This window comes from Mercenaria mercenaria, chromosome 11 (assembly GCF_021730395.1).
Source record: "Mercenaria mercenaria strain notata chromosome 11, MADL_Memer_1, whole genome shotgun sequence".
Classification (NCBI taxonomy): domain Eukaryota; kingdom Metazoa; phylum Mollusca; class Bivalvia; order Venerida; family Veneridae; genus Mercenaria; species Mercenaria mercenaria.
Window position 1 is genome coordinate 44,765,475 of NC_069371.1, and position 27,719 is coordinate 44,793,193.

Consider the following 27,719-nt stretch of genomic DNA (forward strand, 5'->3'; position numbering starts at 1 on the left):
CATTCAGCTCAATAACATCTGGAAACTTTCAAAATAAGCCACTTTTTTAAATGATCAAGAAATGCAAAACAAAAGGTAAAAAAAAATATGCTGAAAGAAATAAAACTCCTATTTCAGGAAAATATTAACATTGCCTTCTAATTTATATCCGTGAAGTCTGGGAAAGCTATATGTCTGGCATGTTTAAATCGTACCACTAATTGTTATACGTATTTTATCTTTACTGATTGACGTAAGATAAACAAGTGCACACCTTGTGACCCAGCATGACAGGTTTTACATGCAAGATTTTTTAAAGAGGTGATCATTTATGCATTATTTTGCATGAAAACAGTGAAGGTCACAATAGCGCCCTAGATACTTTTTTTTGTTATTGAAACTGTATAAGGTTATATCACGTCTGATGTATATATATCTTATTATAAATAATGGACAAAACTTATTTTAACTTAAACATTGGTTATGGCGAGAAATATGCATTTTATACGGGCCTTAAAAACACAGTTGAATCCTATACCATTTGCTGTTAGAAAATGTGTTTTTCTGTACAGTACGTGAACTGCCATGTTTTTAGCTGCATAACATGATTGCGAGTATTGGAGCACGATCGATATAATTATTCAACATGTATTGTAAAATAACATAAAATAACTACTGTTATATGGGTAAGATCATTCTGACGAAATAGGAATGTTGTAAGATAAATTTCCCTTTTCTTGAGGAAGAACTTTCAAAAAGCTATGTTTAGTTGCAGTATAGGGTTTTCAATGTTTAACGCAAGACAGTTTCAAAAAGTTCATCTTGTGCATATAATATTAGAAAATGAACTATATGACACGCCAAATGTTTTTTTCTTTTGTAAATACAGAGGAGATATTTCTATCTACTATAATGTACAAAGTTATGTATAACGAAAACCAAGTAATAAATTGAGAGCAGAAACAGTTTAAACTGGCATTAAGGTATTCAGATTGACACTCAAGATTATGTACGAGAAAATATATGAGCTTTGTCCTTATTCCAAAAATAAAAGGTAAGGGTAAATTTCCCGGAAGCACAGTGCTCAGCAAACACAGCGAGAAACTTACATCACAGAGTAGCCCATAACAGAAAGAAACTGTAATAGAAAATATATCAGACACGTTGCTTCCAAACTACAACAACAAGTATGTATTTTAATCTTAGGCAAGATACAAAAACTGGGATGAAAACACTGCAATCATCTCAACAGTAGGTACCCATGATGCATTTTCGCCAGATGCCAGGAAATCCATCAACCGCTGATGGCTCAATTCACATGTAAATTCAAAGACTAATTTTACGGTTTCTCTTTGTTTTAACATTTAACTTTGGCAGAAACGGAAAGACACACGTTTGATGCTGCAAGTCATAACAATAAACGGCTTGACAATGATAAAGAGTAAGCCTTTAATGAGAGTTTGTAAGCTCTTTAGGATTCTTTTGCCCTGATTAAGTTCAATGTGCGTACCCTTTCTCCGCTGAAAAATTCTGTCCATTTTACATAGCTGATAGAAGCAATATACCATTATTTAAAAGCAAAGTTACAATGTATGTCAACAATACTTTATTTCTTACAAGTTATGAGGGTAAACAACAGGACAAACATAAAATATTTATGCCTTTGGCTCTACATAACTTTTGGAATAGTGTGAATATGCGTATGTCAAAGGCTTGACTCCTAAATATACTCAAAAGCATGCATTTTACAAATGTCACATTGTATTACACAAACACATGCATGTAGCTCCATTGCCCTTGCTATATTTGTCCTAAAATGCACAAACAGACTAGACAACAGACCTAGACTTATTCATTTTTAGCTCGACTATTCGAAGAATAGGGGAGCTATCCTACTCGCCCCGGCGTCGGCGTTTGCGTGAGCGTTAGCGTTAGCGTGAGCGTCACAAAAATGTTAAAGTTTGCAAACCACCCTAAATATTTTCAAAGTCCGTAGAGATATTGATTTTATATTTTGCATACTTGTTTACCATCATAACCCTAGTCTGAAAACAGGAGCAGACAACTCTATCAAGCATTTTGACTGAATTATGACCCCTTTTCGACTTAGAATATGCTTATTGTAATGTTAAAGTTTGCGTACCACCTCAAATATTTTCAAAGTCAATTGAGATATTGCTTTCATATTTTGCATACTTGTTTACCATCATAACTCCAGTCTGGTAAAAGGAGGAGGCAACTCTATCAAACATTTTGTCTGAATTATGGCCCCTTTTCGACTTAGAATATGCTTATTGTAATGTTAAAGTTTTACTTATAGCTTATATTATACTATCAAGCACTGAGAACAGTCGAGCGCGCTGTCCACTGACCGCTCTTGTTCATTTTGGTCTTAAGGTAAGGTATGCACATCAAAGATTCATGGACTGGTTAGGCAAGAGAACTTAATTCTTCCATGTGTAAAAAGGTATAAAAATTGACGAAATTGAAATTCACTCTAAAACAATGTAATTTTGATAGTAATCCGATCAACATTTTAGAATGGAAAAATCATGTGAGAATATTCAAAAACTGTATTTGATACGAGACTTTTTACGACTAAGACATTTAGCGATACCCAATGCCTACTGCCTTCTTGCTGAAAGGTTAACGGGATAATGTGTAATCACAACAAATTTCTGATGATAGAATCGTTATTACTATGGATGCCTGAAACACTTACTGTTGTATCACACATACAAAAATAAATTTCAATAATTTGTCAGCAGTTAAATTATGAACAGGTAGTATCATTCAATTTGGACTACCTTTCGAGTGTTAAATCATATATATATGCGTGTTAAGGATCGCAGCAAAACTTTTGCTCGTATCACTAATTATTGTTTGATAACACTGTTTTAAATATTAATGAAATATTGAAGTTCATCTTGACGAAAACTGTTCCTTTAATGACCATTCCCAAATTTATCTACATAATCTAATTGTTCATATCGGCTGTCAATTCTGCATACTTTTGCAATTGTTGAGACAAATACAGGACTGAAACATGTTCCCCCTGGTGTTTTATTGGATTATTATGATTAAAAGTATCAAATTGTATGAATCCCTGTCTCTACACAGTGAAAAAGGCCCCTTACAGTGAAAAAAGGCCGCTCTGAAATTTTGAAATGAGCCAGCAAAAATTGAAGCGAGCGGAAGCTGATTTCTTTTTAATTCTAAAACGAATGGAGCGGGAAATCCGTTGAGCAAGTAGTTAATTTGGTTTGGTCTTATTGTGTTTTACAACTATTTTAGATAGAAGATACAATTATAATTCTACTTTTTTCATATTTTTGATGTTATTATGCAATGTCCCCTAAACGTAATCGACTTGTACACTACTGTGTTAATCCGCCAGCCTAGCATATCATCATATTTGTGCCACTTTAAAGAGATCCTACCGTAGTTTTACTGTAATTGATATTATCGTCACCACTGAACAAAAAGCGGATAAATGCATTGATATGAAGAAACATTTATCCACATTTTGCGCTTAGGTGACGGATATTAAACGTATACTCAAGATGTTCAATATTTTAGAATTTGACTGAAAGATGTCCTTCCCTAGGTTTGAAGAAATTAAGTCAGCTCCAAAATAAAATTGTTCACTTACACTTTCCATATCCAGTGACTACAATGCAGCGAATTGTAAATTTTTGATTTGAAATACTTAGTAACACTCAAATGTTATACACATGTTAAACAGAAAATGTACAATTATCTGATAACACTTCCGATTGTAACGTACATGAGATACGAACAATTTATATATTAATCTATTAATTCAGTTATCTCGTAAATACAATATAACATATTCGATAAATATTTTTATTGAAACAATTCGGCTTTCGTATTCTATCACTTGACATAAAAGCCAATGGCACAAAAAGCCAGTTTGAGGTTGTAAATAAAGGCCGCCTTGGAATAAACCAACTGCGAAATTATGGCCGGTGAAAAACATAACCAGATCAAAACATGGTACAGAGCAAGGATTGACACACCCACTATAATAAAATACGTCTGTCTCAATGTAATACGTTGGCTTGAGATGAAAACACGTAATTTATTCTCATTCCATGTTAAATTTGATGCAACCAATCTATGGACAACATGTGTTTGTGTGCGCGTGTGCGTGCGTGTGGGCGTGCGTGCGTGCGTGTGTGTGGAGCGAATAGTTGAATTATGTCTGTGCGTACGTGTGTGCATGTGCGTGTGTGATTTGAAAATTCCCCGGCTCAATGCTTGCTCTAGTTAGACACGATTGCTTAAATATAACAACAAAAACATTAATTTTAACCTTAGACTTACGTGTAATTCAAATCATAGGTGCTAACCGAACGTTCATGTACCAAACAATAATGAAGATTCGAATCGGACAAAATACAGCGACGACTTCTGAATTAAAATCAAATGCGTAAAAATTGTTCCATTTCCGGTGCGAAAGTGAGAATTAAGTGAAAATCCTTCTATAATGAATGACTTAAATACATCCAACAGTTATGACAAATGCCTGCTTTAAACAAGTAAAGAGCCTCAATTTCTAACCTGAAGAAGATTTACGCTCCAAAACACCAACTTTGACAAAGTCAAAGTTGATTGACTCGGGCTTAAAAAATGTCTTCGTACCTTACCATATTGAGGTGGAATAGAATAGAATTTAATATAATATACTTATTTTTTTATTTTACAGTGGTATTCGCAGTGGGTGCATGATGAACGATCATTACATCTTCTGAAATCTTCACCCTGTTTACAATGCCTGTTGTAAATGCACTTATAAAGGAGTCCACTAGCATCTGCCTTGTAAAGGCAGAGTGAGGTATAAAGGCAAAATGTACATGGCAATCCGATTTTAGCGAAATGAAGTAGTGGCAGGACAAAACAACTATCCAAGTTGGTGTGAGGACACTGTCAATTTTCACTATTTTTAACAATTCAAGGGCAATGAATTCAGAGCCTCCAGAAACTATACGAAATTGGCCGAGATATTTTGCTTATAATTGTCATAACCCAGGTTGGTGAATACTGGATAAGAAGTGCTCAAGTTAAGAGACCAGACACTGCCAATTTTCACAAATTGGGTAATTCAAGGGTCATTACATTAGGGAGACTTGAAGTATCGAGTTCTAGATCGAGGGATATTATACCCATAAACATTATGACCAAGTTTGGTGGGCATTTGATAAAAACTTCTCAAATTGGAGAGCGGACACTCTCTGTCAATTTACACAATTCTAGCAATTCAAGACCCAATACTGCAAAGCCTCTGGGATAATCCAGGGGGTTATTCAAATTCGGTCGAGATATCGTACCTATCGATATTGTGACCATGTTTGGTGGTGGTCAGATAAGAACTGCTTAAGTAAGAGTGCGGACAACTTCAGGGGACGCCGCCCGGCCACCCGCCCGCCGCAGGTGACCACGGGACATTGTTCTTTTTACCTGGTGCTATACAGATACATTCTGTGTCATTCAAATTGACTGATTCGTAGTATCATGCCCAGAGTACAGAGCGACATTTAACGGCCACCATACGGCACGTACGACTGCTGTTTTGAAAGATCAGTATAATTATAAGAAGGAAGAATCCTACAGTTTCTGCCAAAAATAGTAAAACTTTTTTCGAAGAAAAACAACTCGGTCACTAGTATGTAATGTAGAATAGAGGTCGAAATGTGCATACACGTTGGAATTTTATTTGACTGCGTAATCACCTACTTCAGTCAGAGATATTTTATTCAGCATCTAACTGAAGAAAAGTTGTGTAGTATCCTGTTTTAATATTTCCATATTCAAGATAACATGATCCTTTGATAACAACATTATGCGCACATCCAGAAAGATTATATAACAAATTCCTAAGAGATTAAAAAGATTACAGTACGTAAATTTTAACTGACATCACATGTGTCATTTTTGATTCCTTAGAAGAAGACTCCGTGAGAAACAGATTTCATTGTAGATGTCGATCTGCTTGACACAATTCACAGTACATTGAGAAAATATTAATATTGCAGGTATCACTAAATCACAGTCAAGATACCAAGATCGTCTTTGGCAGCGATACATTCTGTACGATGGCCAGTTACCTACTATAAGAAATGTTCCCGGTTTCAATACCCGTACTGACCTCTTCCTTGAAAGTAACAGAAAATTTACCATCACGGCCCAAAAGATAAGAAAGAATTTATTTCAGGAATATAACAAAATATAACGCAGATAATTGGATCGAAGTGAATCAAATTGACACCAAATCGGTTCATCAGACGTGTTTAAATCAACATGTTCAAATTGTAAGATTGTCCTTAAATATAAGTACTTAAATTATTATGTACCTGAAAAATACATATTTATTTTCCTTAACGGTGGATACTAGATCTAAATTATGGTACAATTATTTATTAGCATGCCTTGACATATTGTGATTTAAACTTTCTAAAATAGCATAAACTATTAATAACTTAGCTTGGCCGATAAAGACGGTGTCATGCATAAATATTCACACAAAGCAGGAAGTTTTAAGCGGGTTTGATTGATCACTGTTATTGTTATTGTGATATACCTGCACTTGCATAACATTCCTCTAATGTCAATGGATGTCGTTGAGGTAATATTTTAATTACTTCATAAACTTTGATTAAATTGTTAACACATACCAGCTTAAACATACTGTATGCACAATTACAAGTTAGGCAAAAGGTCATAAATATTTACATTAATACATATTATCAGTGCTTCAATGAACTATGTTATCTGTGGAGAATATTCACGATGACGTTATTTTCGAATATGTGCTACTTATATAATTAAATCTTCTCTGTCAGTATTATTGATACATGTATTAAAGGGGATAATAAGGTAATTGCTACACTTTATATTAGGGAAGTGTTTTGTACATGTAGCACTGAATAATATATGGAGTGGAAATGTAGAACATCGCAATAAACAATGCTATTTTGAAATAACAAATCAGTCATCTTACAAACAGAAATAACAAGAATATTTAAAAACGAAATGTAACAAATTTAATTTAAATACGATCCGTAACAATTCTTACATATAGGAAATGGTCGAAAGAAGTCCAAAGTAAATAGACCATATTGTTTCAATTTTTTGCACTTTCGTTTAGAACAGATGCTTTAATCACAGTCATATTTTCTCTGAGTGCATTTTGCTTGAAATAATATCGTTTTCATGTTTATATTCCAACGTTGGCAAGTTCTGCAAATCGAAACTTAAAGTAGGGGTTTTATGTGAGGACACGAGTATATATGCGTAATTTTCGGGTTGCAGACCACCAGTTCAAATCCCTACTAGTATTTTCTTTCCATTTTTCGTTAATTTATGATAGAACTTCCATAATAAGTAGATGAATGGAAAGGTGGTGTTCTATAAAGATGAGTAAATAAGCCCTGCAGTTGTCGACTTTATACAAAATGTTTTGAATTAGTGACCATTATTCTCCTACACCGGTACGATTCAGCATTGACGTGATGAAAATAAGGCGTCTTAATATACATTCAACGTCTGTTCAGCACATATAAGAGAGGAAAATCATTTTCGACTAATTTTCGAGTGTATTTGGTCGCCCTTCGCCCGTCGTCCGTCTGTCCGTCCGTTCACAATTTCTTGTGAACACGATAGAGACCGTAGTTTGTAGTCAATTTTAATTAAACATGTACACAACTTGAATTTGGCATAATATCTCGGTTCCTTTCTAAAACTGGCCAGATCCCATCATGGGTTACTGAGTTATGGCCCCTAAAAGAGGCCATAATTTACTATTTTTGGCTTGTGAACACGATAGAGACCACAGTTTGCTATTAACTTTAATCAAACTTGCACACAAGTTGTACTGGCATAATATTTCGGTTCTTTCCGAAAACTGGCCAGATTTCATCACGGGTTCCAGAGTTATGGCCCCTTAAAGGGCCAAAATTTTCTATTTTTGGCTTATGAACACAATTGAGACCACATTTTGTAATCAGCTTTAATCAAACTTGCACACAACTTGTAGTGGCATAATATCTCAGGTTTTTTCGAAAACTGGCCATATCCCGTCATGGGTTCCAGAGTAATGGTCCCTTGAAGAGCCAAAATTTAATATTTCTTTGGCTTGTGAACATGATAGAGACATAATTTGCTATTAACTGTAATCGAACTTGCATACAAGTTGTATTGGCATAATATCTCGGTTCCTTTCAAAAATGGCTAGATTCCATCATGGGTTCCTGAGTTATGGCTCCTTAAAGGGCCAAAATTTGCTATTTTTGGCTTGTGAACACGATTGAGACCACATTTTGTAATCAGCTTTAATCAAACTTGCACACAACTTGTAGTGGTATAATATCTCGGTTCCTTTCGAAAACTGGCCAGATCCCGTCATGGGTTCGAAAGTTATGGCCCCTTTAAGGTCCAAAATTTGCTATTTTGGCTTTTGCAGCCATATAGGGACTTCATTTATGGTTTGATTTGATACTAACTTTCAAAATATCTTCACCAAGAATAAATCTTGGATTTCATGACAAATCTGTCAGATCCAATCATAGGTTCCTGAGTTATTTTATATCTGATTACCTCCGCTTATTTTAATCAAAATGGATTTATATCAGTAAGTACTTTTAGGACTCATTTGAAATTTCCTTATTGTCATTAGGTGGACTGAGACAATCAAGGTAGATAATTATGGACTGATTTTGTGTCAAATTACCTCCCTTTATTTCAAATTAAAATGGGTATATCTCCGTAACTAATGAAGATACTGATCTGAAATTTCATTTATATCATCAGATGGACTTAGACAATCAGTGAAGATACATATTGACTGAATTTATGACAAATTACCTCCCTTCATTTCTTATCTAAAAAGAATATATCCTTAGCAACTTCTAATGAGATTGACTAGAAACGTTATTTATGTCTTCCATTGTAAGAAATAGTCATGTTAGATAACTCTTGATTAAACATTTATCGATATGAATACCTTTCTAATATATTGTTTTAAAGGCTTGTACACTTATTTTCTACATGCATATACCAGTGCATGATTATCTCCCCTGATTTTAATAAAATGGATTTATCTCAGTAAATATTTAAAGAACTCATTTGAAATTTCATTACTGTTATTAGTTGGACTGAGACAATCAGGATAGATAACTATGGACTGATTTTATGTCATTTTATTTCCCTTTGTTTCAAATTAAAATGGGTGTATCTCAGTAACCAATGAAGATACTGATTTCAAATGTCATTTATGACATTATATGGACTTGGACAATCAGGATAGATAACTTTTGACTGAATTTATGACATATTACCTCCCTTTATTTTATAAAAATACTTGGTATGGAGATTTGCCCAGACTAGGTCAAAAGGGACTGTAACAAGAAAATGTTTATCCTAATGATATTTAATGTGTATGCCTATGTGATCTATGTCAAAACTTGATCATATAATTTTGAGCAATGGTAGTCAGGTGAGTGATATAGGGCCATCATAGACCTCTTGTTATAAAGACGTATCCCGAAATGGTATATCTTTTCATTCGATTTATATGTAAATATGTCAAATGAAAATAATAATGAATATTGCGTCAGAAAAATGTAAATTTTAAAATGATTTGAACACATTCAATATACGTGAAATCTTCGAATGCCATTTGTTTCTTGACGGCGGACAAATGAAAATATGTCTATTCCCAAAGTGCATTCAATATCATCGACCTCGACCTCGTCAAAACTGCCGATTAAAAATTGTTGGTAACCATATAACGTTACTAAAAATAAGCTATGTATAGATTAAAACAAGAGGGTCATGATGACCCTGGATCGCTCACCTGAGTAATATGAGCTACATGTTTCAAATGTCAAACTGATGCTTTTTAGAAATTTTTTGGAAAATTTTCCGACGTACAATCAAGTAACCCCTGGGGCGGGTCCAATTTTATCCCGGGGGTCATGATTTGAACAAAGTTTGTAGAAGTCTACTAGGCAATGTTACATATCAAATATCTAAGATCTAGGCCTTCTGGTTTACTTTAAGCAAATTTATGAAGATTTCCTATGTACAATCAAGTAACCCCTGGGGCTGGGTCAATTTGACCCTGGGGGGGGGGGGTTCAAGATTTGAACAGATTTTGTAGAGGTCCACTAGGCAATGCTACATGTCAAATATCTAAGCTCTGTGCCTTCTGGTTTATTTTTAGAAAATTTTGAAGATTTTTCTACATACAATCAAGTAACCCCATGGGGCGGGATCAATTTGACCCCGGGGCCATGATTTGAACAAATATTGTAGAAGTCTACTAGACAATGCTACATGTCAAATATCTAGCCTTTCTGGTGTATTTTTAGAATTTTTTTGAAGATTTTCCTATGTAAAATAAAGTGACCCCTGGGGCAGGGTCAATTTTGACCCGGGGGTCATGATTTGAAATGTTTTTGTAGAGGTCTGCTAGGCATGCTACATGTCAAATATCTAAGCTCTAGGCCTTCTGGTTTATTTTTTTAAATATTTTGAAGATTTTCCCATAGAAATCTATGTAAAATCAAGTGTCCCCTGGGGCGGGGTCAATTTTGACCCCGGGGTCATGATTTGAACAACTTTAGTAGAGATCCACTAGTCAATGCTACATGTCAAATATCTAAGCTCTAGGCCTTCTGGTTTTAGAGAAGAAGATTTTTTAAGATGTTCCTATGTAAAATCAAGTGACCCCTGGGGCGGGGTCAATTTTAACCCCGGGATCATGATTTGAATAAATTTGGTAGAGGTCCACTAGGCAATGCTTCACACCAAATATCTAAGCTCTAGGCCTTCTGGTTTTTGAGAAGAAGATTTTAAAAGTTGCCATGGCAACCAGAGTTCTGCATGGAATTCAATTCTTTGAATAATTTTGAAAGGGGGCCACCCAAGGATCATTCCTGTGAAGTTTAGAGTAATTCTGCGCAGTGGTTTTTAAGAAGAAGATTTTTTTAGAAATTGTTGACGGACGACGCACTACGCACAACGGACATCAAGAGGTAACAATAGCTCACCTTGTCACTTCATGACAGGTGAGCTAAAAAAAAAACAACACAAACACACACACAATTTTATTATCAAAATCGACAAGACACCAACGAATTTTCACAGTAAAATTGATTTTTAGAAACCTTGTTTCTCTAATAATCCTTTTGAAAACTAGTTTGTTAGGTATTTCAGTTATCTATAATTAGGTTTTAAATGTTCTTCCGTATCGTATGTTAAATAAATATACTTATTTTGTCTGGCTCGCAATATACATGTGTACAGTATATAGATATATTATCGATATAACAGTCACACACAGGTGTGTGTTGTAATATGATACCCACGTTATGATACACACTTCAGCGTGTGTATAATGAAAGCTAAAACGAAAATTTGAAATATGATACTCGTATCTTATTTTTACAGTACATAACTGCAATAGACACTCATCGTAAAGCTTACACAAATATTCAGGAAAAATCGTGTTCCAGAAATAAGTCGCAACCAGACATTAGTGTATTTATTTATGCATGTATGAACTATTTTCACATAAAATGCCTATCATTATAACTTCTGTTTACTTTGTTTTAAATTTCAAAAATAATATTTGTTAAAATGTTCATCAATATCTGTTTCAGAGTAATATCGGAACATATTAGTCTTGGTAAAATACCAATTTCCTTTTCTCTTAAAACAAAATCATATATAACAAAACAAAACTTGAAGTTATTTGTTTATTTTCGCACGAGGCGAATATGTTTGGCAAGATAATTTTCTCGTCAGATAGAGACGCCAAATCGTATTAACGAGGTATCATCTCATGAATGACAAAAATATCTTCTTAAAATAAGAAGATATGACGTGAAAAAATTAGATAACATGTTCTAGTAATAACACATCTAAAGAACTCAGCCATCTTATACATGCAGCACTCAACAAGGAAATAGGGTTACGTGTTAATGTATATACATGCACACCAACTGAGCACATCAACCCATACATTACATAACAAAGACTCGAACCAATGTTCCTAAACAATTGAAATTACATTTATGATAATTATTGATGAACAGACTGTAGCTGGCAAGACCGTAGTATGTATGATGTGACTGGGTGGGACATCCTGTGTGAAATTTTGGCATTTTGCTCACTGATACAAGTAACAAGTAAACACCATCGTTTATATGACTGAAAATGTGTTGGAAAAGATGCTAAACCCAAACTCACAAACATGCAGACAAATGTAAGAAATGCCTGTTACTTACATTTTCTTGAAGAATAGTGTCAGTGCTGAGTAAAAAACAAAAGATGTTTGATGCAAGAAAAAAAAATTTTAGTCAATCACACAAATGTCAAAATCTGCTAAAACTGAGGCCCCAATTGTAGTGGTGGTGTATGATCTAAGTATCCGTGACAAATTCTGTCATATTATTTTTTCATTATGAAAGTGCTACCTAGTATTTAGTACATATCAAGCAGAGATATGTCTTGTGATTTCAACAAAAATTAAATGCGTAGAAAATAAGAAAAATAGCTGTACAGAGCAAAACAAACTGAGGACTATTTAAATCCGCCATTATGCGGATTATATTTATTTAGTGTATGTATGCCTTTATATATGGGCGGCAACATTCATTGAATGTGGCTTTTCCTGTTTAACTTAATCCTTATTTTTATGGTGTTTTACTTAATATACTTGCTTGTTTTAATTTTTCATATCGAGGAAGATCAATTTGAGCCTTGAGTTCTGCTATTCTTTTTCGATATTGTAATATATGGTACCTTTCTAATGATTCTACAAGTGATTGAATGTTAAAGTATACCGCAATTTCATGCACTTCCAAAATACTTTCTTTTGGCGGTAAACTACCAAATCGTAGATAATTCAAAATGTGTATAAACAGGTGCCCATCGCAATCAATGAAGAAGCGACCATTTTTGTCCTTGCTAATCACGTGACGTCCACTAAACATGACGGCCAGCATGCTGTCAGGGTCCTTTGTTAGAGTGCTCAGCAATGTTGTCATCATCTGTCCACCAACATTCAGCTCAACAATATCTGGAAACTTTCAGATGGAACAGTTGGTTCCGGATACATTCTATGAGTTTTGTTTCAAATGATTAATTATACTAACAAAAAAGGATTTTCACAAAAATGAAAATACGTATAAAATTCTCATTTTACGAAAATATTTACATTTCTGTTCAATATCATCATTCTTAAACACTTAGATATGTTAACGTGTAATTTTACTACAATATATTAAAGTGTGAATGAATCACTTTTGATTGCGCTACTCGTCACGCACTTTGATTATGTTTAATGCAATTTGTAAGCTGTAAAACTGATGTCAAATAAAAAAAGTTAACTTACATTTTCCATATCCATTTCCTTCAATGATAAGTTTGAAATGCATGAAAACAAAATATATCGATCGGTTTACGTACCTGTTTACACGTATAACACTACTTTAAGTGTACAATTACCTGATAATAATCTTCTTGTATGCAATGACCTTGAAATAATATTAACAAAAAGGCATAATCATTTATTTGTTTGTTTTGGTTTAACTCCGTTTTCAACAGTATTTATTATCGTTTATTGTTCGAAATTGTCAATAAAGGTCGATATGAAATAATCAAGTACAAAAACCTGAATTAGCTTTAAATGCCAATAAAACATTGACACATCGAAAGCGATATCGCGATTATCTACATAATCCAAAAAGGACCAGAATTTACAACAGCACTGAGTTCAAGTATTAGGCAACATTTTGCGGTGGTCACACGGTTTCTACAGGACCATTCGACTTGTTTGAATTTAAGCGTTCTTTCGTACCCTTTTGCCCTGTTGATTTTCTTAATTTAATGAGTATTTCATATCCATTTGTATTCAACTAGTTTTCGTAACGATCGATTCTCACAAACTAGTATATGTTGTGTAAAGTTAGTAAAAACAAGATTCAACTGGTTGCTTTGGTGATTATATTCATAATGATCGAGTTTCACAAATTAGTACATTTTGTGTAAAGTGAATACATACAAGATTCTAATTTCCGGAGCCAAAACGACGGCTGATTCTGAAATATTAACACGCAGTACCTATAGCGGTAAAAAGTGAAACAATCCATGATCCATAAATCGACGAAAAAAGTAATATACGTCTGCTTTAGGTCAGTCATTTGCAGAATGATAATATATTGGACAGGGTTTAACATGCAGTGGCGAATGTATGACTTTGAGTCTAAGTAGGATGTTTCGTAAGAAACTGGCAAGTAAGCACAGCCTATGAAAGAAGAAACATGCATGTAGCATAAGTAGCACACGTTTTGCAAATGTATTGTAACTGTTACGAAAAAAAAACAGAAACTATTAATCGATGAATAATTTGAAATGTATATAGTTAACAGTAAAAGTTGTGGTCAAAGGCGATAAAGACACCGGTTCGTAAAGTCGGGATAATTATTTGATCGCCAATAACTGAAGCACACTGTAAATTAAATTTCATGACAAATTGATTAACTGGCTTACACTGTCACTTCAATACACTGACTATTACGTAACTGATACAAATAATTATATAATTTCCAAAAGCTCACATAAAAATAATTCTTCTGAAAACATGTTCATTGATGAGCACAACTCATATTAAAGCTCCATTTTATAGGTGCTCAATAAGACCAATAGTGGAAGTAAACGAAGAACTTCTATATTTATAGATTGACCTAATTTGCGCCGACTATAATTATAAAGATAGATCTTGTTATATGTAGCCCGAATGGAGAATCAACAAATAATAGACCGGCAATTGTACTAAAGGTCGCGCAGTAACAAATGTCGGATCCTTTACGCCTCAGTCACAATCAAATGCATTTTTTTGTTTCACTTGGGGTCAAAAATAAAAGTTTGTAAAACTCTTTTATTTTGAAATGTTAATTTACCATATATCTTGGTTCTACAAAAACAATGGTAGTTGTCGCTGTCTGATAGTTTGACAATATTTTTTTTTCGATATAAAGATGAATCATCAGGGAAAAAATAAAACAGACATGACCATTTTTAAAGGACTGTTTTATTCAAATAACTCTTTAAGACCCAACAAAATTGTTACCACATGATAAGGTACATAAAAGTAATGTAGAAAACCCCAAAAACTAATAAATTACACAAAGATTTGTAGTTATTATCTTCTTTTGAAGTTCAAAATTCTAGAAATTTTTGTTTACTACTTGCTTTCAGTTTTTGCATACCTTTTGAAATGCATTTATTCAACTCAAATATGTTATTTTCTAAAAATTCAGTCATTTCTCTTTAAATAATGGTCTCATTTTTGTGATTACGACTATGTTTGGCAGAGATATCGCAATTTTAAAATGAAAGCCGAAATTTACCCAAAAAGTCTACGGACAAGACATCATCGCCAAGTGCTTTCTACATAGGTTTTAGAAGACAGTCTTTTAGTTCTTTTGAACTTTTTATGTTTAAAATGATCAAGAACGAGTAAATAACAAACAAATTTATGAAAAGAAGTATAATTGACGGTCTTCGGAATGTGTCTTCGAATAATTGAAGGATTTGAACAACTGTGACTAAATCAAAATGTCATTATGTGACAAGTTCTGTGCTATTGCTTACATAAATTAGGACTAATTGTTTTCATATTTCACTATATACTAAAAATAATGATACTTGGAAGGATCCTCACTGAAATAGGCTGTTAAAATTCTCCTCAGCTTGGTGTCTAGGGACAAGACATTTGACCATAATTTCTGTCTAAAAGACAGATAGAGTAATGATGTTTCTGATCAATGCTCATGCATTTAATGGGCTTAAGAACTGACCTTGCAGCCTGTTATGTACACCATTTAGACTATGTTTATTTATCTGTAATAACTTTTAACCTCAAATAAACAAAATAAACCACAATCTTCCTGAAATTGGATGGTGGAAGAAACCACCTGACTAGACTTTGTTGAGGCAAATATATTTACATGCTGTTATCAACCATATCAATCAAGAAATGGTAAAAAAGTATAAACACAAAGTTTAACATGATGAACTCTATGAGTTCATCTAAACATGTTCATTAAAGTAGAAACATTAAAAAAGTAGGAAGAACTTGTTAAACTTATAATTTATAGCTCAGAACAACATCTTAAAAAGATTACAACTGTGTCCTAAATGGAAAACTAATGAAACAAACTCCCTTGCTGACTGCATAAATAGCTGTATGTTGTAAAATACTCATATGACATTTATTCTGTGAGATCCATAACTCATACTAATATTTTAAGTAGTCCTGCAAAATAAAATAAAATTCCTGTGAATTTTAACCTGTTTACAGAATAATTAAATGTTCACTGTGATAAGTTTTTATCACTTAGTTTTGAGTCAGCTAATGACTTACATATTATGCTTTTTTCTTAAAATTCCCAAGATACATTCTCTTTTTCTAGCCAGTAATATTTTTGATTAATATTGACCTTTTTCCATTATATAAGATAGTACGACCGGAGACAAAGTTTTTTAACTATCTTTTTATCACATTTACTTCTTTTTTTCATGTTATCACCTATATTAATATTATTTTCTTGGAAAAATACTGGAACAAATGTTAGTAACTCAAATCGTAAATCAAACTATGATTTCAAAACTCTAGACCTTTGCCTCTGATGCATGTGGGGAAGTTGGCAGTTACTTGCAGAGAACATGTTTGTACAGTACAGAATCAATTAACAATTGTTAAGTTACATAACTGAAATTCTGTTGAAAAAGGGCATTAAACCCCCCAAAAACAAACAAATCTAAATAGCTCTCATTTTTGAAAGGGAGAAAGCTGCAAGGAGACTACGGTAATCACATAGTAAATTGCTTGTAATTTCTTTTTTAAGATGATTTAAACTGCTTCAATTTTATGTGATTTCAGTCAGTTACAGAATATAAGTTGATAGGCAGACGAATAGAATGAAATCTTGAAAACCAATCACCATTATATCTTGGCCCTGAAGAGCACAGAAATATAATGCCATCTTGAGTGGATTATAACAAAATGTTTAAGTTGAAAGTGGACAGCCCACACCATGTCTAACAATAGATCCATACTCCACTAGAATATGACCAAATGTCAAATGATTTTGCTTCTATCTTCTCATTCTTTCTGTTTTACTACTAATTTGTAAAAGATTGGTTTTTTTTTGCATTTCAGAGTCTCTTGATTTATTTCAAAGAACTCTTGATATATTTCTAAGGTCCAGTGCTGGTTTTTATTGAAAACAGAAAATATATTGCATAGTATTTGCATAATGTCTTGTCCGTAGACACCCTCATTGCATGCCTTGTTTTTGCCATAACAAAGGGAGGGTTAGAAAGAAATGTATTATTCCTTTTTTGATAGCTTTTAACATTTATATAAGTCATGTATAAGATTAAAACATATTCTATATCCATTGTACTTCTCAGATTCAGATTGTACACACAAGAATAAATGGGTAACATTTTGCATTTGGAAGAAGTAAGTTTCATTAGAAATATATTTATTCTATATTTTGTATAAACATTAAGTGTGGTGTATCATTGAAACTTGATAAATAGCTCCAGTATGATTTTATAAATGATATTTGTCAAAAAAAACTTTGTTTCTTTAGTGTCTACGGACAAGACATGTGTCTACGGACAAGACATTTTGCAATTCAACAACTATTTATATCTATATAACCCAGCTTAATTCCGTCTAATGTTTATCAACTTAGACACTATCCTAGCAGCTTTCATACCAACAGTGATTAAACTCTAATATTGCATCCTTCACAAAGAAAATAGGTGTCTACGGACAGGACAAAAAAAAATGGCGCATTTATCATTGTCTTTTCAGAGTCAAATTTGAGGAGATAAGAAACTTCCACCTGAAAGAATGCTATTATTTTCAGAAGAAGGAAGACTGAAGTTCACACAGAGACAAATAAGACAATAAAAAAATAATTATTTTATAATGAAATCACATTATCTGATATGAGGAAGAGCAAAAAGGCAAACTATATAACAAAACGGTCATGTCAGTCTTCAGTACATAACTTCTGTTGTGGGTAACATAGACAGTTGAAATAACTTGCAGCTGAAAGAAGACGAATTTTCCTGTAAACCAAACAGCAAAAAAAGGTCTTGCTGGTTCAGGTTTTAATTAAAATGAAAAGACAAAAAGCACATTTTTTAAGGTGAAACAATATAACGCTGAATTTTGGCCTTTTTTCTGTTATTGGACAGCATGGCGTTCGTTTTATATGTACATCAGCTACCTGATAGTAGTTTTACCTGCAACTGGGTAGTGATATGTAACTCCTGAAGTGCTGAAGACAGAATATATAAACATGCACTTTTAAATTTGGGTGTATAACATAGAGCACCTAAAAAGTATGCATTTGATTGTGACTGAGGCGTTTAACAAGAAAACTGAAAAGATGTCATAATGGTTTAAGTAAAGATTCAGCAATAAGTCGCAGCGGATGGATTTGACGAAAACTTTTGAAGCAGAAACTTGCGTGTTATGATATCATATGTTGCATGCATTATATTGTATCTTTAATTAATATACTAGATTTGAATCAGCTACATGTACGTAGCCACAAATTAATATCAGTATTTGATGCTGACATAAAAGTCATAATCAAGTTGGTTATTTTTCCTATCGACAATCTTTGCGTTGTCATAGTATTATCAAAAATTTGTTCGATGAGAATAACATTATTGTTATAAATAACTCAATCTAAGTCAATGGAATGGAAAATCGTTCTTGTTACTTACCTTACACAAGCTATATTTACTATCTAAATGTTGTACTTGTATTTGATATAAATTCAGTTTTTAGCAACATTGAGACATCTTATATATTTTACTTTTCATCAATTTTATACACACAATTATATATATTTAAACGTATTTTACGACATTGTTTACGTCAAATCTTTTAATATACATTATCATTTCTTTTCCATGAATGTGTACATGTATGTTGTAAATGGGTAATAAATGAATTATGTAGTTTTAAATGTTATTTTTGAGAGTAGCCACTGGAAAAGTAAGAGTAACATAGTGTGTATTGTATACTGTTAACAGGTTTCAATCACTGGTTTCACCTCACTGCCGTGAGTAGTTCGAAACCTCGTTTTTATATGTAGAAATTTTTCAAGTTACGAAGCCTTCCAGCTTGTTTAAAGGAGGTTGGTTGTTTTACACATGTGCCCCCGCCTGATGACATTATGCCAAGAGTGTCACGTGGGCTCTTCCACTACCATCAAAAGGTGGAAGTCGCCATTCGTCCTATCATTGTGCCGGTCAGACCGTCACGTTAAACCCAATCAAAACAAACAAAAATCATTCTCTGATTCAGCATTTAGTCACGTAACTTAGATTCCACACTCCATTATGCAAACAATCACATTTATTAAAAATGGAGGGCGATTGAGTTCAAAAATTTCGTACATTATAAGAAGGACAAATTTAAATCTAGGACTTTAAACCTTGAAATCGGTTTCTAAGATAAAGAAACTAAAATGTGTTATACAAACAATAGTTTTCTTATGACACGCTGAAGTATGATAAACCTTTGTAGACCTGACAAATAAATATGGTGTCCTCACTTGATAATAGGTGGAAGGTTTTATAATCAATGTTATATCAGTTCATGTATAATCCATGTTGTAGTTGCTTTTGCTTTCACAAAGTTAAGGTTTTGATTTCTTTAATGAAAATAGATGTCGAGAAGGTAAGTGGGTCGTTTAAATGGCTTCGTTTGCTTAATTATTATTGCATACACATATAATCGATCGTAACTTTATTGTTACGTAACTTTATCGTAACTTTATTGTTACTAAACTAAAGTTTAGTAAAAGGTAGGATAACGAATATCGGAACAGAACAGATTAAGATACCGTTGCTTGTGAATTTGAATGATAGTTTTGTTGATACACTTAATGTCAGCAGCTGTTCTGTTCTCAATTACCCTCTCATGATATTTATTAGACCTGACATATACAGCAGGCAGAAGATGTAACGGACTACATGTTTGTTAAAAGAGAACTGGGGGTAAAGATCGATAAGACCTTTAAAATATCATGTACATAAAAACACACCAAACATTGTCTACTTATTACAGTCAACATCTTGATGTCACACTAATTAGTGCAGTTCCACCAGTCTTACGTTGGTGAGTATGTTTTGCAAATTGAACTGCAGCTATTCAGAAGAAGAAGAATAATGTAACACCTTTTGTAAAAAAGAACGATTAGACCTAAATAACATATTAAGTGAAATATTACAATACCGATGTAAAGATATACTTTGAAATATATCATTTTACAACTGAAATGAAATTAACAAACTTATTTCGAGGTGGATTTACACAATTTATGCAGCATCAAAATTTTGATCATAATGAAGCAAGCATTTTAACCGTAACAAAACACTTTATACCTGATTTTCTTTTTCAGCAAAACTATAAAATTTGGTTATAGATAGATATATTTATGAGGAAGGGACCATTCACTTATGTTGAAATGATCGATGGATCAGCCTGTTTGTAAATGTAATCTTAATCTTTCTTTTTGTTCTAACAATCAATGCCAGTGGCATATACAGTCACATGTTTAATAGCTGACTCGGAAGCCGAGTCAAAACATTATATTTACCCGCAAATAGTGACGTCATAACATTGTGGCGTGGTACTCAATTTAAATGAAAAATGACAATCCGCTGTAAATATTTGATTTTTTGTGGGTAATAGTAGTATTTAATGCCTAGATCACATTTGGCCTACGATGCGTCTGCAGAGCCCTTAGACTGCCCGTATCCTCCATTCCCTGCGGCCCTCTTGAGATTTTCGTACTTATTCACGGACACCGTAACCTCTACGATTTTGTTTCGCGAAAGGTTATACAAATTTGAGAATTCGTAAGCCCGTAGCCTGTAGACATGTCGCAGGTGGTATTGCACAATCCCCGTACGGGCGTTATACGATTTCCGTAGAAAGCTTGCGGAGACTGCACGGCAACTGCACTGAAATTGCACGATTTCCGTATAATATCCGCGCAGCGTTTGTACGGATTTCTCCCGGCCTTCATCCGAAAAGCTGTCCAAAAATTGACACGAGGCTCGTATATAATGTGAACACATACGCCGTTGCCCGTAGCCACCTACGATACCCCAAACACCGCAAGGAAAATCATAGACTAATTTATCGCACGGCGCCCGGGTCAAATGTGAATTAGGCATAAGTTGTTGGATTTAAAAATAAAACAATTGTTGCCTACGTTGTTCGGTCAATATGAGGATTTATCGACCTCGAAAAGTGATATCAACCTCGGGCTGCGCTTTTGATATCACGTTTGCCAGGTCGGTATATCAGTCAGTTTATCTTGTATGCGCTAGGCTTGGGATCTTTGGAACTGAAATGCCTATTTCATATAGACTTTTTTTCTGTTGTTGATTAGTTTCCAGAGGTAACGGAACTGAACGTTGGCGGCAAGTTACTTACAACTCTACTTAGTACGTTGAGGAAAGAAGAAAACAGTATGTTGGCCGCCATGTTTAGCGGACGCCATCAGATTGCAAGGGACAAAGATGGGCGATATTTTATCGACTATGACGGCGATGTCTTTGTGAATATTTTGAATTATCTACGACATGGCTCAATTCCACCAAAAGAAAAGGCGTTAGAAGTTTACGAGTGTGCAACGTATTTTGGTGTAGATTCTTTGGTTATAATTTTACAGACGTATCAGCATGTACTCTACAAGAAAAAGATCACAGAGATGAAAGAGAAACTAGACAGAGAACAATTCGGAAAACTTAAACAGTACGCCATAACAATATTAAACGAAAATTTTAACCCTTCAGAAGACAAATATTTTGCATTTGTGTCTACACCATGTTGGAGCAATAGGAAGATGGTGAGAGAAAATGAATGGGAGAAGTTCATGCATGATAAAAGTGGTGCGTTGATATCTGGTACAAGCATAAACATCAAAAGTGTATTATTGTATGAAAATGAAGTAGAAGAAGCATGTATGAGATGTCTGGCACACGACCTTTGCGAACAAGGATTTGGAACGTTTTGTTATTATACCACTTCTCTTTCATTGCATTGCAATACGTGTTATCAATCTATAAGTTGTAAAGCAGTAACACTACGAAATAATCTATGGAACGACCTTGATCATAATTGGAGAATGTTATAATATTACGTAAATAGAACGACATTTCTTTTTTTTACGTTTTACAACATATATGTAAAGAACATTAAAATGATATTTCACTTTGGTGGTTATAGTTATTTTAGAATAATACCTATCGAAGTGTTTAAGACATATACACATTAATTGCCGCAAAAATAGAACTCCACCAAATTTACATGCTCAATCCTGCAGTTGTTCTTGCGAATGGAGAAGTTTTGAAAGATAAGAGAACAAACATTGTTCTTACATGACTCTGTTTGACAGTAAAGCATAGGAGGAAAGCACCTATTGTGCATTCTGTGATACTCAATGGATGACGCTCGGGCTGGAATGATATATCGTTTTTACTAACAGATGAATAAAGTTCCGCTTCTTTTATCATCATATTTTACTATCAGGTGAATTAATTTCAGCTGATATCTATCAATAACAAACAATGTTTACTTATGGTTTATTGTCTGATTAATCACGGTATGTCATTCAGATTGGCAGGAAGTGAACACGTTAGCGCTGATCTTCTTGGTTTAATTCCAGTGCATATGAACTTTTAAACAATGGTAGTACATAAGGTAGCCGTATAGTACATTTCAATTACTTTAATTTCCTGTTTATATCAGATTCATACGTTTGTTTCTATAAATCTATACAATTTCACTATTTACCCAACAAATCTTTTTTTAACAAAAAAAAATCAAAGCCTTCGAGTGATTTATCGTCTAATTTACCACGGTCCACAATTCAGATGCGTAGGAATTGAACCACGAGGGCGTTAGCACGAGTGGTTAAATACTGAAGCATCTGAACGATGTACCGTGGTAAACTAGACAATAAAAGACAAGAAGGCCTTGATTGTTTTCATTCTGACATGCTAACTGACATATTTTGATAAATATTATGCTGGACTTCATATACCCGATGAGTAATGACATCATGCGGTAATTTGACGCCATAATTGACGTGATAATGTTCTCTTGCCGGTTCATGCGCCAACCATTGTTTATCGCAGAATATTCACAGCTTGATTTCCTTCTTTGTTTAACTGGAAATCAAATCAAGTCATATTAGAATAAATAATCTCAGTCTTATCATTCGGACCAGTTTACATGGAAACGAGTGTGCTTTACATCTTGCATGTGAATGTTTTATTGTGTGGTTAAAGTGTTTTTGTTGTCCTTCTAACAAGATTTTACTAAATAATACGTTCTTCCTAAATGTTACCTGAACTAGTACGAAGCACTAGATGCCCCCCAGTCATATAGTATCAGGTACAAAGCATCTTAAACATGACTGACGTTCTAGAAGCAGAGTTTATATCTTTGATGTCCTTGCGTTCGCATAGGCAAGTATAAATCCAAACACCTCTTATAATGACATCAAACGTCCAGGCTTCCATACTCCGAAACATATGTGATGCCTTCAGCGGTGTACTTGCTAACGTATGGTCGAACACAAAAAGATGCTAGATCTCGACCTGAGAGGCTTGGAGTGCATCTGTATCGAACTAATGGTTTACTGAGTTTAGTGACATGAAATTATATAACTATTTACCTAAAATTTAATTACTATTCAAACATTGCTTGCCCTTTTCATAGAATTCCTTGTAAACATTTCAAAGGCCTGCAACATTTTCGTCTATGTTGTGTTGAGTACTGTGGTTTTCCACTTTTTCGAATTGAAAAGGTTTCAATTAGTTATTATTAAACTTGAAATTAGTATGTAGCTCTATTTCTTGCTGCACTATAATTGAAATTAATACGAGTCTTATCACATATATCCAAGTAATGTCAACTCTCCTTTTTTGTCAGTTGATATTTCAATAATTATATGAGATAACACTGGCAAACAAGGTGATATGGGATATTTTATAAAGTAATTACATACAAGGCACTAACCGATGTTGCTATTATTTTGCAAAGGTTCAAAATATCATACACCACCAAAGTAGGCCTGTGTAATTTGTTTGATCGTCACCAGTCACCATCGGAGAAAGAAATGAACTGCATCTTTCCGTCCATCTATCCTTCCTTCAACCCGTCTGTCATCCCGTCACACTTCATGTCTGTTCCATGATTCATCCATGATAAGATTTTGATATAACTTTGCACAAATGTTCCCCATAATGAGACAATGTATCAAACATAATGCTCAAACCCCTAGTTCCAAGGTCAAGGTCACACTTAGAGGTCAAAGATTAACATGGTCTCTTTCATGTCAAGTTCATAACTCAGCTATTCATAATGCGATTTGTAAATTACTTTTCATACGGAGACAATGTACGTGTCACGCACAGGACCAGATCCCTAGCTTTATAGTCAAGTCACACTTGGTGGTTCAGATTTAGAGCATCAGTTTGAAATCCGGTTTATAACTGTACCATTCATCAATTTCAAAATCACTTTCAAACTGTTTTCTACGATTCACAGCAGTACAGTGAGAAAATATTAAAAATAATGTATGACAGGTGTTTACTAATTAACAGTCAAGAAACTAAGATCGTCTTTGGCAGCGATACATCTTTTACGGTGGGCAGTTACCTAATATAACAAATGTTCCTGGGTTCCATACCCCACTGACCAATTCTCTGGGAATTCCTAAGAATTGCCATCTGGACACAAAAGTTGAGAAAGAAATGATTTCAAGGATATTTCCATCTGACAAAATATTACGCAGCTAATTGGATCGAAGTGAATCAAATCGACACAAAATGGGTTCATCAGGCGTGTTTAAATAAACATGTTCAAGTTGTAAGATTGTCCTTTAATACCTGAAAGAAAAACAAAACATATTGATTTTCCATAACAGTGGATAAGTTTGGTATTACTAGATCTAAATGCCGATTTAATTATCTATAACATGACTTGACATATTGTGATATAACCTTTCTAAAACAACATACGTTAGCTCGATCGATAACGACGGTGTCACGTTTAAACATTAACATAAAGCAGGAAGTTTAAGTCGGTTTGATTTATCAACCCTGTTAATGTAAGTGTGATATACATGCACATGCATAGCATTTTTACTGCTATCAATGGATATTGAGAAGGTAACATTTTAATTAATTCATAAATTAAACACATACCAGCTTAAACATCTTGTAAATGCATTTTGCGCAATGTACAATTACAAGTTAGTCAAAGGAACATATTCACATTGTAACATATTATCAGTGCTCTTAATAATCACCTTATCTGTAGGTAAAAATTACGATTTTAAATTAGTAATTTACACTATGCTACTTAAATAAATACGTCTTCTTTGTCAATATTGTTAGTTTTTAAAGGTAACATGGTTATTGCTACAATTAGATTAAGGAAGCGTTTTGTACATGTAGCACTGGATAGTATATAGTGAAAATGTTCAATATCGAAATAAACAATGCTATTTGAAATAACAAATCAATCATCTTACAAATAGAAATAACACGAACAATTGAAATGTTGAAATGATTGATGGATCAGTTCATTTGTAAATGTAATCTTAACCGTTCTTTTTGTTTTAACAATCAGTGCCGGTAGTCTATACACAGTCACATATTTAATAAATGTCCCGGAGGCGGAGCCAAAACCACGTATTTACCTCAAATAGTAACGTCATAAGATTGTAGCGTGGTATTCAAATTCAATAAAAAATGACTATCCACTATAATAGATATTTGATTTTTTTCTGGTAATACTAGTATTTGAGTTGTTCGATTTAAAAATTAAACAACTGTTGCCTTTGTGGTCAATATACCGATTTATAACCTCGTGCTACGCTATCAATATCACTTTTGCAAGGTCGGTAAATCCTTATGAAAGTAATTGTATATAATCAAAACATAAGTTTTATTTCGCCTATTGTTACATGAACGTATCTCGTGAAACTATGAACTCCGGTATATTCATATTTATTCTGCAAGCCCTAATTAAGTATTGAATACCTGTTATCCGTATCCTGATTCAACTTAAATGAAATGCTGCACTTGCCCTTCTCATTTCAAGGCCAGTCATTCCACGCTTCATCACATATTAATGTATAATTCATCAGTGACATTTTAATGCTTAATTAATGTATACAATGTATTCACTAGGTGCAAACATAAGGACTGGGATATTTTTTTGCAGTTCAAAACTGAGTGATCCATAATAGTAAAATATCATGTTTTTTTATAATTAATTAGTTTCCAGAGGTAACAGAACTGAACGTTGGCGGCAAGTTACTGACAACACTGCTTAGTACGTTGAGGAAAGAAGAAAACAGTATGTTGGCCGCCATGTTTAGCGGAGGCCATCAGATTGCAAGGGACAAAGATGGGCGATATTTTATCGACTATGACGGCGATGTCTTTGTAAACATTTTGAATTATCTGCGACATGGCTCAATTCCACCAAAAGAAAAGGCGTTAGAAGTTTACGAGTGTGCAGCGTACTTTGGTGTAGATTCTCTGGTTACAATTTTACAGACGTATCAGCATGTACTCTACAAGAAAAAGATCACAGAGATGAAAGAGAAACTAGATAGAGAACAATTCGGAAAACTTAAACAGTACGCCATAACAATATTAAATGAAAACTTTAACCCTTCAGAAGACAAATATTTTGCATATGTCTCTACACCATGTCAGAACAACAGGGTGATGGTGAGAGAAAATGAATGGAAGAAGTTTATGCATGATAGTGGTAGTGCTTTAATATCTGGTGCAAGCATAAACATCAAAAGCGTATTGTTGTATAAAGATGAATTAGAAGAAGCATGTATGAGATGTCTGGCACACGACCTTTGCGAACAAGGATTTGGAACGTTTTGTTATTATAACACTTCTCTTTCATTGCAGTGCAATACGTGTCATCCAAGAAAGACCATCAGATGTAAAGCAATAACACTACGGAATAAAGTATGGAAAGACCATGATTATAACTGGAAAATGTTATAATATTTCATATCGATCCTCGCTGAGGGTGGAGCCAGTCGTTTAGACCGTGAAACTATGTAAATAAAATGACATTTCTTTTTAACGTTTTACAACATTATATTTAAAGTACATTAAAATGATATTTAATGTTGGTGGTTATAGTTACTTCAGAATAAAAATAAGTAGATTTACTTGTTATTATTCTAAAATAACTATAACCACCAAAGACATAAACGCAATAATTGCCGAGAAATAGAACTACATCAAATTTACTTGGCAATGCACAGTCCCGCAGTTGTTGTTGCGAATAGAGAAATTTAGAAAGATCGGAGAACAAATGAATGTATAACATAGCTCTGTTTGACAGTAAAGCATAGGATGAAGGCACCCGTTGTACATTGTGTGATCATAATAATCATTGGGTTCCATCCGGACCGGAATGATATCTCGTTATTTTTCTACTACCACATAAATTAAGTTTAGCTCATTACTATTACATTTTTACTCTCAGATGAATAAATTTCGGTTTATATCTACCACCATAAAATATTGTAAATAAACAATGTTAAATAATG

General features: G+C 33.7%; 1 protein-coding gene across 4 annotated transcripts; it reads left to right on the forward strand.

Moving 5' to 3' along the window:
- The first annotated feature begins 5,955 nt into the window (after positions 1–5,955).
- On the forward strand, positions 5,956–27,719 carry LOC123531775 (BTB/POZ domain-containing protein KCTD14-like). 4 transcript variants are annotated; one of them, XM_045313015.2, is made up of 2 exons: positions 5,956–6,625; positions 26,413–27,719. In XM_045313015.2, exons 1-2 carry the CDS (start codon positions 6,605–6,607, stop codon positions 27,163–27,165), a joined length of 774 nt encoding a protein of 257 aa, XP_045168950.1. In that variant the 5' UTR covers positions 5,956–6,604; the 3' UTR covers positions 27,166–27,719. The 4 variants fall into 4 exon arrangements, with proteins under 4 accessions (XP_045168950.1, XP_045168952.2, XP_045168953.2 ...); XM_045313017.2 differs by lacking the exon at positions 26,413–27,719 and adding an exon at positions 21,507–22,330 and having other exon boundaries at positions 5,965–6,625; XM_045313018.2 differs by lacking the exons at positions 5,956–6,625; positions 26,413–27,719 and adding exons at positions 19,678–19,783; positions 21,507–22,330.